Below are 13,526 nucleotides of genomic sequence, written 5' to 3' on the forward strand. Positions count from 1 at the left end.
AATGAAAATTCTTAATTTAAAAATGGAGAAAAGAAGAATAATAATTCTAAATAAAAAATGGAGAAAGAATAAATATTCTAAAATGAGAATGAAAATAAAATGAAAAAAAAAAACTTCATTAAAAATAGGTTTCAAATAAACGTGTAAAAATTACAAAAATCAAGATATAAAATAACAAAATTAAGAACTATAAAAATAATAAAGGAGTAGAAAAACAGTAGTTAAAAATAATACACTTATATAATAAGAGTTAAAAATAAAAGGAGGGAAGAAAAAAAAAAGAATTTTCTTAAATTTTAAAAGGGAATGGAAATTGAAAAATGAATAACTAAATTTTAAGGAAAAAAAATGACCACCTAAATTTTAAGAAGAAATTCAAATAAACGAAAAAATCGAATACAATTCAAACACAACACGGAATAATAAACTCCCGCTAAATCAAACCTGCATCAATAAAATAATTAGACACTTGCTAAACGAAATCATTTAACGACAAACGACAACACATCAGGCGGAAATCAGGGACTTGGCTCCGTTGGCGCGTAACAGCTGAGCTCCAGCTGGCGAGAAAGCAACCCCCGACGGGGGGAAAACGCGGCGGCGGCGACCACCGCTTGGCTTCACCCCGAAGCTTTGTTTACTAGAGGGGGAAAAAAAACATGAAAGAAACAAGAAAGAGACGAAATAAAAAAAAACAAGATTTACGGTATACATCAGTGCACCTATTAGTCAGAGCTGCTTAGCATCCAAGAGGCTATATACAGCTGTTGGGATTTATCAACATCAACAAGAAAATCAAGCCCGAGACAGTGAAGAAATAGACGAGCGAAATTGAACGTTTTTGCTCGATGATTCGCGCAGCGACGACTGATCCGTTTGTTTTGTGCGTGTGGGAACCCGGTGGAAAAGAGCTCAACCAAAATGGTGGCCGGCTGACATCCAGGATGTGATAATTTCGTAGAGAAGTTGTGCGGTTGATTATTATTATTTTTATATTATAGTATACAATGTATAGAAAGTACCAGTGATTTTTTGGACTGTGATATGGGCAAGGAACAGGAACTTATCGAGGCATCCAGGAGTGGAAATATCACCGTTGTCGAGAGGTACCTCAGCCAAAGAGCCAAAAGATCTGGACCGTTAGCGAGGTGGGTTGTGCCTATTTCTTTGTTCAAGGGTGGGGGTACCTACAAAGGGGGAAGGAAAATATTCGTCCCCCCCAGTCGATTGGGGTACCTTTAAGGGGGTATTTTCCTATACACGCATGCATTTTATTTTTTAAATCTCTAGCTTACTCTAATCGTGTTATCTTCGTCTCACCCCCTAAATAAATTTCTTTAAATATTATAATTAATGATAATTAATATCAGTGTTTGTTGTAATTTAGAACATATTACACTAGGTTCTTAAAGTAATTTAGAAAAAATATATTGGAGGAATCGATGTTATTGCGTACTGAAATTGATTTTCTATATAAATTTATGATTACGAGTACCTTATAATAACATGCCCTTTTCTTTGGGGGGAGATACCTACAAAGGGGATAAAAACACTCACATCCCCAATGAATTGAGGGTACCTTCAAGGAGTATTTTCTTATTACATGCATATAAAATAATTTCCTCATTAAAAATCTTGTTTTTTTCCAACATAATGTTTTCTTCGTCTCATCCCTCAATCAATTTCTTTAAAAAATATAATTATTGTAATTAATGATGATTAAAAAACTCATCATTATTGATGTATGAAATTGAGAACATTCCACTATGTGTTCTTCAATTAATTTAGAGGAAATATTAGGAGAAAAAAAGGATGTTTTGTATGTTTTTCGTACTAAAATTGATATGTAAATTCATGATTATTATCATCTTATATTAACATGTCCATTTCTTTGTTCCGGGTTGGGGATACCTACAAAGGAAGAAGAAAAACATTCGCCCCCTCCCCAGACAATTGAGGTACCTTTAAGGGGGGGGTATTTTCTGTACATGAACATATAGGATTTTTTTGAGTCTTGAAAATCTTAATATATGTTCTCACGTCTCATTCCTTAATCAATTTCTTAAAAAATAATTCATTATTATAATTAATGACAATTAAATTCATGATTATCGATATTTGAAATTATTAGAACATTCCACCAAGTGCTTAAATTCATTTAGGAAAAATGTTCAAAGGTAGGGCACCTACAAGGGGGGGATGAAACCCTCCCAGTCAATCGGGGTACCCTTTAAATGTATTTTTTTATATATATACGTCATATAATTATGTTCCCTCCGTCTCATCCCTAAATCAATTCCTTTAAAAATTACAATTATTGTAATTATTGATAACTAAACTCATGATTATCAGTATTCAAAGTGTAGAAACGGTATGCTTAATATTTAAATTGATTTAAAGGAAATGTTAGAAGTCTTTACGTACTGAAATTTGATTTCCTAAAAAAGAAAAAATTATGATTATGATTATCTTATACCAACGTGCCTATTTCTTTGTTCAAGAGGAGGGGGGGGGGGAGAAAAATACTTGCCCTCCCCCTTGTCAATTGGGGTACCTTTAAGGGATATTTTTTCGTCTTAAAAATCAAAATATATATTCTCTCGTCTCATCCCTTAATCAGTTTCTTTAGAAGTTATAATTATTGTGATTAATGATAATTTAACTCATGATTATTAGTATTTAAAATTTAGAACATTCCACTGAGTAATTAAATAGATTTAGAGGGATGTTCTCGTGTGGGAAGAAAGAACATTCGCCTCCCGTCCCCTAGTAAATTGGGGGTTCCTTTAAGGGTTATTTTCCTATATATATATGCATGTGAAAGAAAATTTTCCACCTCAAGAACATGCTCTTTCTTTGTCACCCACTAAATCAATTACTTAAAAATTCTAATCATTTTAATTAGTGATAATTCATATGAATATTCCAAATTTATAATAATACGCCATGTTCTTAAATTAATTTAGAGGAAATATTAGGAGAGAATCGATGTTTCTCTCTCTCTTCTCTCTGTAAACTGAAGTAAATTTCAATGTAGATTTATAATCATGACTATCTTATACTGAAGATACTTGTTATCAATGGGGGTTTAGTATGATTAGTAATCGATCAATGGACATCATTATGTTGCTCAATTGATCGGCTGTGATTTAAGGTTAATGAACCATTCACATGATAATTGTATTTTAATAAGAGGCTTAATTAGTTTTATAGGTGTTATCATTGAAGTATAAATCTGTGTTTAATAATAAGATATTGAGGTAGAAAACATTTTGAAGTAATTTCTTATGACATGTTGTTTGCGAATGTTGTTAATATTGCATGATTATGTGTTCAATCCTGATCATGGGTTCAGAATTTTTCATGTCGAAATTTCTGAAATTTCAAGAATACCTGACACTGTAGGCGTATAGTTATTGTAAATATTGGGAGGGCTCAGAATTATTGGGGGTGGGGCTCAAACCTAATTTTACAAATACAATGGCCACCACAGTCAAAATGCCCAACGAGGTGGCTGAAAAAAAAATGCCCATATATAAAAAACATGGATGTCGAATACCTATCTAAACCTATATCAGAAATACAGCATCCCAATAAGAGAAATAAAAAACCAATAATCATGGCAAAATATAAATATACTGCCCATAAAAAATTATGGTTGCCTCATCTAAGTATGGACAGCTTCTCGATTTATCCCAATATCGTACTTCTTTTCATATTACTATAAGTTACAATGGAGATAGTGTCAAATTTGAATGGTACTTAGGTCCATGGGCCGGATACAAGTTTACGCCTGTGCTTTCCACGACTACTAAGAATTTAAGATGCATATATTTTTTTAAATTCAGAAATACATCACTGAACATGCACCTTATTTATAAGTCTGTACGCATGCCCCCCCCCCTCTTTTTTCTCCTACTGATGCTGATATTCATTCTTTGCTATAGTGACGTAATAGCAAATTACCTAATTAAAAGTTACGAAATTTCAATTATCATGAGCAAATGTCTCGCAGCTTGTGTAATTGGAGATTACAATTTTCGAACAAAATGTACGAGCGCTATTTTTACATAGTAATTACAACGTAAACAATAACTACTTGCTTCTTTTGTAAGTTGTTGCTTTCGGTTCCAAACCAGGGATCCTCAAACTTTTTTGTTCTTATGAGGCCCCCTATCTTTGAGAGCCCCATACGATGCTAAGTACAATGTTCTTCTGGACCTCTTGCGACATTTTCTGAGGCATCGATAAAGCTAAATCGAAAAACAATGCTCATTTGATCATTTTTGTCACACCACGGTCATTTTCTACACACTAGGGCTAATAAGACCGGGACCTACGATTTATTGCCGATTTCGAACGGCAGGTTAGTTTTTTATACTCGTCGAGAGGTTGGTGCACTAACCCCTCGATGTAGGACTTCACGCGGTAGCAATTTTTTCTGCGGTCATGTCGCCGTTTCTGTTGTACCCCTGTGTCAGGAACGTTTTCTGGCAAGGGCGAACCGGGTATCGAACTCGCGACACCTCTGCACATCCTTTGGTACTTTAGGCAAGTATCTTATCGAACTGGGCTATCTCACCCCGAAAAACAATGCTTTTAAAAAATTTATGAATTCAAGAAACATCCTAATGAGAATAAATCTAATATGAAAAACAAATTATTCCTTTCTATAAATTTTCATTAACATTTATATGAATTTGATAAAAAGAAACCCTTAAGATGGACATCCATTTCAAATAATAAAAAAATTGTAATAAATATTTCATTGAAAAATTGTTCATTATATACAAGTTTTGTAAGAATTTCATACACTACTTACAATAATAATAATAATTAAGATTGCCTATGGAAAAATGTAGACAACAATCACTTATGAGCTCCAATATCAAATGAAAATTTATTAATGAACTTTCTAATCAAATATCGAGTTATTACTATTTATCAAGATAATTGGAAAAAAAATCGTGTAACAATAGATTTTTTTATTACATTATTTCTTACATCATTTATTTATGATGCTGACAATTCGCATGTGCAAAAATCAGTTCAAAAAATTTCATTTCAACCATAGAGAAAATTCAGAATAAAAAATTCCATCAATACATTAAATTACTGTCAAGAAAATACATTTGAGAGAAGAATTATTGAATATTAAGAGAGAAGTAACTGTACCATAATTAATAAAAGTTTATTTATATTTAATGAACAAATAAATAACTTAATCCCCTTTATGGGGTTATACAATGGATCACGCTTATAACGTTTTTCAGAAAAAAACATCATAAAAACGTTGTAAGCGGGAGAATTCCTTAAACAGGAAATCTCGATGAGTATTAGTAAACGGTGGAACCACGAAAATAAGTCGTACTAAGCGAGAACGTTATAAAGGGGGAAACCTCTGAATATGAACGTGCAGGTGCGAGGAAAACAAAAATTTCGTATATTTCAACGATACAAAAAGTTAAGCAAAAATGAATCGAATATTTATGAAGATAATTAGGGGAACAAATTGTGACGTAGAAAATAATCATAAAAACAAAAGTTTATTCATCAAAAAAATTATAATTTTATGCGTTTATGAAAAAAATACATATACTAATGCTCATGCGCGGAAATCCATGCCAAAATTTTTATTTTGTTGATACAAAAAAAAGGCAAAATCAAAAATTGCATCAGCTCAAAATAAATTTTTTTATCAATACAAATGGTAAAATACTGCAGCAATTAATCATATTTTATTTACAATAATAATTATTTTAAACAATTTTACGATTTTACGTATGTCTGTGAGGTTATATATGTATACATCAAGGCGCATGTGCGGAAATTAATCCGAAAATTTCATTCCGCAAGGTTTTCTTCTCCTGTATATGCATCTATCTCTTTTTTTTTGTTCCATTTATCGGAGGTAAATTCATAATGTACACATCATAGATCCCAAACTTTTCTTCCCATCGCCCCCTTCTTCAGGGCTTCTTTTCTATCTCATCATCGTCTCCTCCCAACTCAAGCGCGCCCTTAGGATCCTATGTTATACCCGTAGCTTCTATCGCCCCCCTGGACCATTCCATCGCCCAACGGGGGGGGGGGGGGATGATATTGACCACTTTGGGGAAACACTGATGTACATGATTCGTGTTGCCGCTGCTGTCGTTTTCTTTTCTAACATGATGTCCATTTACACATTTGTGTTCTGCGGTATACGAACACATCCCTCTCTCATCGATACCTTACGGCCAAAGCCCGAAATTGGCCAGTTGGCCCGTTACGGACATGCCGAAAGTGGCTGGAAATTTCCTATAATGTCGATATTCCAACAATTCCTTTGATCGTTATGATTGCCATAGTTAAAAACCATAACTAAAAATGCAAAAATTTTATCACAAAAAAAAGGAAAAGAAAAATGTTGACGCTGAATCATGGCTTTTCTTTGGCCAGAGATCTCCAGCCACTTCACGAACTACCTGGCCAAAGCTGAAATTTCGGACATTAGCAGGGTCGATTGGCCGATTTCGGACTGCAACAGATACAAAATAATGATAATAAATTAAACATAAGCACAAAATCATAAAATTAAAATCAAGATAATAATGAGCACACGTTTTAAAATGAAAATCGACCAAAATTTAAAAACCCCGGGATTTTAAAGCGTGTATTTATAGACCATATTATTATTTACATCAATGCGCATGTGCGGCAATCAGTCCTAAAAAAATTTCATTCCATAAGGTTTACTTCTTCCCTCCTGTATATGCATCTATCGCTTTTTTTTTGTTGGATATATCGGAGGTAAATTAATAATGTACATGATTCGTTGCTGCTGTTGTCGTTTTCGTTTCCAACATGATGTCCTTTTGTACATGTATGTTCCGTGGTATACAAACACACATACACACACACATCTCTCTCTCTTACGGTGGAAGGTGATCTTGAACTCTCTCTCTCTCTCTGCGTGTCCTGGATCGATCGAAATGAGCTTTGATGTGCGTTCTTCCATGATTCCTCCACACACACTCACACACAACATCCACAACCATCTTCTCTTCATGCCCCTGAAGAATCGCGAATAAGAATCCTCAGAAGAAGGAGATAAAAGCAATTTTTCCTGATCAGGACACGAAAATGTTTTCTCTCTCGTCCCTTTTATCTCTTATTTTCTGGGTGCTTATATATTTTTCATTTTCCTATCGTTATTATATCGTTAAGTGTATTTTCAATGGGGAAATTTTGATTTTCTTTCATCACGTAGAAATAACGCGTCAGGATTTTTGAAAAGGGAGACGGAGAGAATTTCTGTGTAATCACTAATAACGATGTTTCGAAACAAATAATTACCCTGGAGTAATTATTTTGGATAAATAGATGGGATATTTAAATACTGTATAGGGTAAGCGCAAAATTAACACTTTTTAATTCAGTAACAAAATAAGTATGCGGACATATTTGTGAATTTTTTTTCTTATATGATTATTGCACCTTTGAGTTTTTGAGGGAGTTTTTTAAGCTCTACGTCAGTGGTTCTCGAACTTTTGCCGTCCATGGGCCCTAGAATAGTCTAAAAAAAGAAACATTTCAAATCACCGAATAGGTAATAATCAATATATATGCTACGGTAAATGTGATAAATGCGGTTATACGTAATAACCGGTTATTATTCATACTTACCAAGAATTTTGGTAAGTTGACGAATTTCCATAAATTAATCACTTTTACCGCATAGTACCAAAGCATCGTGTCGTTGGTAAACGCGATAAATCGTATTATATGATATATTACACACACATGATGAATCATACGCGCGTGTATTCTATCATTATATTGGGGTACGATCGTAAATTTGTTATCATTATATCGGAGTATATTCCTCACTAGGGCTGGTCCTATTAATCGATAAATTATTAGGTCCAATTAATCGATTAATTGTTAATCGCAGTTAAAAATTTCAGTTTAGTTAATCGGTCCATTAATCGATTAAAGTTTTGTGATTAACCAGTTAAAAATTCTGATCGATTCCCAGCCCTATTCAGCAGACATACTAAAATCATTTGGAGTTTTTTTTCATATTTATCAAATTCACTAATTACACTAGGGTATTATGCATAATAACAGATAAAGGTGATAAATTTCAAATATTTATAAAATTTAACAACGACGGTTGGCTTATTCACTGGTAAAAGTGTTAAATTTATCAAACTTACCAAGATGATTGGTAAGTATGCATAATAATTGATTTACACATTTACCGTAACATATTGACCGCTCAACTCAACGCCCTTGACGAAGTTTGGCAACGCCCCTAGAAGCAAAAACAAAGAGAAACAGTGCTCTATGTGGTGATTCTTAACGACCTCCCCTCCCAGGCCTATCACCCATTAATACGATAATTCAATAATTCTTGTTAAACACCTCCTGGAGCCAGGGCCATTTTACAGCGTGGAGGCCCAGCTTGAGATCATGAGTTTTGAGAGCAAGTATGTGAATTAGAGCGCTGCAGGTTTGAACTGACCACACACACATCCCTGTTATATCAAAAAACAACAACTTCTAACCGTTCCCTACGAGGAGACGGGATGTGTTGGAAAAAGCTCCCAATTACTAACCAAGGGCCAGACAAGCCCTTTATGTCAGGTGAACAGGCTGCAGAGCTGTTCAAATCTATTGCCTGACATACCCGGGACATGTAAAAATTTTGACTAGGCATGCACTTTTTTTTCTCAATCACATGCCCGACGCTGGCATGCAAAATAATGATTCGGGCATGCATATTTTCAGTCATTAAATTTTTAGAGATTTGTCCAACACTGGTAAGTTGGTACTTCCAGACTGTAGGGTTCTAGTGCATTTCCTTGCCCGATGCCCCCCATTAAGTTGTTGAGATGACCCTGTCTGTAGACATACTCCTATCAGCACCCTATACAGCTTCTGCTATCCCATATGTTTCAGCTCATTTGCCTTGCAAGAAGCAGAAACGCCGCCCTCTGTTCTTGATCGAAGGATGTACCAATTTCGCACCGGAAAATGGGAAAGCATAAAAGCACACAATTACACTGGTATTCTACAATTTTTTCTTCTGGTTTCAAACTGGGCTATTATTCGAATTGACCGTGGAATTTGGAAAGGTTTTACAGTGAAAGCAATTGACCCTCGTTCATTGTTATAACCCCGACATTGAAGAAGCCACGGGGTGTATGGACTTCTTGGGGGGAGGGTGAATTTGTCAGTGCCTCATTCATGTCTGTTGACAGGCATATCAAATGTCCTGCAGATTGTCGTCCAAGTACTTAGGAACTTTTGTATGACAGGGATACGGAGCACAATCTTGGATGAAAACGAAGTTAGTGACGGGCACGTGGCTGGAAGAAGTTCATGTCCGATCAAAATTTTTACATGTCAGTCAATAGATCTATCCAACCTCTGTTCCTACTGTTGCCGTTGAGGTTGAATCGCCATTTGTTTGACGCCTGTTTCTTTAGTGCCTAATAAGTGATACAAGGTCAGAGCAGCTGTGGTAAGTATTGGTGAGGACACTCTCCAGTATGTAAGGCAAAATCTGACTGTTCCAATGATATGGACTGCAAGGTCTAATGTCCTGTCATCATCTCAGGGCAGAGTACCAGGGCAAAGTGACTTTCCGGAGGCCTAACTTGGCTAGAAATGTCTGGCTACCGATTTACATGCTTACTTTCGGAAATTCTAACAATATAAAATTTGCGAAAGGCCCCTGGGTCGGGTACATGCGTTAAGGCGGCACCGACTCTCCTCTGAGGTCCTCCTCTTCCTGTTAAGGTTTTATATACTCTGTAAAATTACGAATTTTCTCTGAAAAACTTGAAGATGCATATTATAAAACTGATAAGCAATTTCCATACTTATTTAACGTCTTATTGTGTAGAAAACTACTTTTTTGTACCCATTCTGGCATAATCACAAATAAAAAAAATCCAGATCTTTTATCAACCCTACAAACAATACAGTGGCGTAAGCAGGATTTTCCTCAATGGGGGCTGGTTTCATCTGGTTTTTTTTTTTGTCTTTTTACTGCAATTGAAACGTTATTGTATCGGCTTAAAGATGGAGGGAGGCCTGCGTACGCCTATGAACAATAGGTTGCATCTTTGAGTGAAAAAACAAGCTTGTATAAATATCCCACAATCTATATTTCAGTTTATTACCCTGCCTCCCATGGACTCTAGAAAATTAAAGGTCAAAAAGAAAGGATCGTAAGTTTTTATACACATATATATATATACTTGTATTTAGAAATGCCGCTCACACGCACACACCAAGGGGCATCGCCATTGCCTTCTCAGAGTTGTAATAGCCTTCCTTTCCAACACGGCTATCAATAGAGTCAGTCCTGTGGCTCTGTGCGGCGTTTTTGCTAAGAAATCGATAGCTTTGAGGAGGACGAGGAGGTTGAACCCTACACAACACAACAGAACCCGAAATTACTCTTTTCTTCCCTTGCCTGGTAATTTCTTCTTTCTCTTTACAGTGTTTTTATTGCTTGGAACTGACATTACTGTTGGGGATAGCGGTTTTTTTTTCAACTTGGCTTAGAAATCAATTTGCTATACTACTTTAGAGGACGTGCAGTGGCTACAATGCGTCTATGAAATACTTTTTACAGTCATTTACAAATACTGTGGAATTTTGCGGAATGACAGTATTTGTGAATAACAAACATATACTACACGTAAACCTACAAACATATTTACTAAGATTTATTATGTTTGAGAGATAGGTTACAACGGCTTATGTATGGTAAACGGGGAATTCTCTTATTGTACAGGTGTCACAAGAAGAGTTCTTCAAGGAAGTGTCCTTGGCTCTATAATTTTATTCACTTTTTATCGATAAACTCGATCAGGAAGGGTATCGATGGGATTGCTAGCAAATTCAAATTCGTGAAGCTGATGAGGGTAGTCGGGAATCAAAGGGAGATGCTCCAGACCAACCTAAACTGGATTACAGTATGAATGGCAAATGAATGGTGCGTGCCCTTTAGTGCTGATAAGTGAATGGTCGCTCATTTTGGTTCAAACAACCCACGTTTCGTTCTATGTAGGGTCTTCTGAACATCCTGAACATTCTGAACAACCCACGTTTCGTTCTATGTAGGGTCTTCTGAACATCCTGAGTCTCCGTACAAAGTAGTGTTCTGGAGCACTTTACTTAGCTAAGAGCAACAGAGTCTTGTCGAGCTCGGTTCGATTTGTAACCTGCACTCAGCTAGAAGTAACAGCTCGTATGTTTAAATCATTGATATCGAAAATCATAGTGCAAGGTGTCATAATGTAAGCCCCCATACAGATGTGAGGCACCAGATGGTCCCACGTGTTTAAGATGTTCCCAGTTCTATGAAAATTTTGCTGGATTCTGAAAATACTCACACTTTCCCTACCATATACCACTTTAAAGCGTTTTCTCTTCATATCTGAATTTTTATCACAGCTCACTGTGACTCCCTCTTTCACTTGATTATCCCCCGTGGGCGCATTTAAAATACCTGAGAACCACAAGAGGGGGTCATGTGGCTTCGGATTGGTAATCACTGCTCCGATGGGTTGAGGTCAGGACTGCTGGAAAGATGGCACAAGCCACACATTTATCTGCAGCTATTACTGTGCATTCTTGATTTTGTAGGCAGGCTCTAAATAATGCTGGTAGTACCATGATATACGTACAATATCGTTTTGGCTTTGAAACAGTATAATTTTTTTTTGAAGGTAAATCAGGTGGACCAAGTGCCCCCGGCGCTGGACTTACGGGGGTGCCGAATTCACCATCTAACTGCTCCTTCTACATTATACTAGGGCACAAAAATTCGTGCTTGACCCAGCTGATCAAGTATCTCGTTGCGGCCCTGAGCTCAACCACCCTAGGAATTTGGAATTTCATAACAATGTTTCATGATAATACTGTACTACATTCGATTCATATTGAGGATAACTCGTGATCGAGGCCTAAACGAATAAGAATAAAGCTCTATCTATTACAGCTACTGTAAAAACAATTTATTTGTACGCCGTGAATAATACGCATTTCTATGACCCGATGAAACACTGAGATGATTGCTCTCAGCTGTGTAAGCAAGCTGCATTCTATATTTCAGAGACGAAGGAAAAAAACCACCTACGCGCCGTCTGTCTTGCAGTGGCGTAATCAATGAGTCAAATTTTCCTCCTCTTCCTGTTCGTTATATGCACGTTAGTTGTTTTTTCTCATCTTATTAGACAGCTGCCCTTAATAAGTCGCATCTTGGAAGTTTCTATCTGGCCTCTATTGATATGAGGCACTTGTATATCTAATGGCGTAGGCGTGATGGACATATTATCACGCGTCACTCTCACTCTGAGAGTTTTATGAGCTTGGATCCGTGTCGTCACCGTTCGTGCGAGTTAAAGCGTTGCTCGAGGGGATCCGTCTACCATCTATCTAGCTACCCACGGTCTAAAATTATCTCCTCATCGGAATACAGTGACGCCTCGGATAACGAAGATAATTCGTTGAGGAATCACTTTTTCGTTAACCGAAACACGATTTCCCTTAGGTTTCTAAGGAAAACCATTTCTTTCGTTCAAAATGTGACTCACAATTCAAAGATGAGTTTTTCAACCAGTCATCTGGCCAATTAATTGCTTCTTTTTCCAATTTTTTCCCCCCTTTTCTAAGAGTTTGAAGCTGGTAAAATATATTTTCTCCTGATTAAAATTTTTTATGAATGATGCATTGAAACTGACTTCATCATGTTCTTCAGGGCAGGAACTTGGGAGGGACAGGACGGGGGGGGGGGGGGACAACTGCCTCGGGCGGCAGATGTTTTTTTTGTGGGGGGGGGTGGCAAATTTCAGGTAGAAGCAAAAAAAAAACCGTTATAAAATTATCGAATTTCGAAGAGTTGGGGGTGATAAAAACATCTTTGCCTCAGGCGGCAAACATCCTAGTTGCGGCTCTGATGTTCTTAGTGTTTTTAAATAATCATCATCATCATCAAGTAGTAATAATAATTTAAATAATTGCTAATGAATTTTTAAAATTTTTAAACATTTAGATTGAAAATCGGCGTGAATCAGGTGACTGGCTGAAACACCAAGCAGCGCTATAAAAAAGACAAAAACTGACTGAAGGCTAAAATGAACAGCTTCAAAATTGGAGAAATGAAATTTACATTATGATGAGATACTGAAGATCTTTTCCATTTTGCACTATGCACACAACCAACAACACCATCTTCAGTCTGCTGAAGCTGGTGTTGACACAACCACCCAGTCGAGTTCGTAGAAGCCTCCATCCATTTGTGATTTGGTCAGCTCATTTCTGTGTCTGATACACGTAGATGGAAAAGATAATCTCCTAGAATGTCCAGTGTGTTCAGCTTGGTGCTGAACAGTCTTGCACTGAAAGAACGCGTGCTCTGAAAGCATAAGGCTGGTTTTTTTCCCCCCAGTGCAATTTATCTATTAGCTGAATCTTTCTCATTTTACATAAAATAATTCAAAAGCTTTCAGAAACAAAAGCAG

At 36.3% G+C, this 13,526-nt stretch overlaps 1 protein-coding gene across 2 annotated transcripts in view; it reads left to right on the forward strand.

Moving 5' to 3' along the window:
* The first annotated feature begins 607 nt into the window (after nt 1-607).
* The window catches only part of LOC149084457 (ankyrin repeat and sterile alpha motif domain-containing protein 1B-like), an 85,275-nt gene continuing 72,356 nt past the window's right edge, over nt 608-13,526 (forward strand). For both annotated transcript variants that reach the window (XM_089234861.1, XM_089234862.1), the window contains exon 1: nt 608-1,148. In XM_089234861.1, coding sequence (XP_089090987.1) covers nt 1,045-1,148 — 104 coding nt within the window. In that variant the 5' untranslated portion in view covers nt 608-1,044. The remainder of the gene's footprint in view (nt 1,149-13,526) is intronic.

This window comes from Pholcus phalangioides, unplaced genomic scaffold (genome assembly GCF_987345545.1).
Source record: "Pholcus phalangioides strain wild (caught in Gottingen) unplaced genomic scaffold, Ppha-v1.0 ptg000008l_1, whole genome shotgun sequence".
Lineage (NCBI taxonomy): Eukaryota > Metazoa > Arthropoda > Arachnida > Araneae > Pholcidae > Pholcus > Pholcus phalangioides.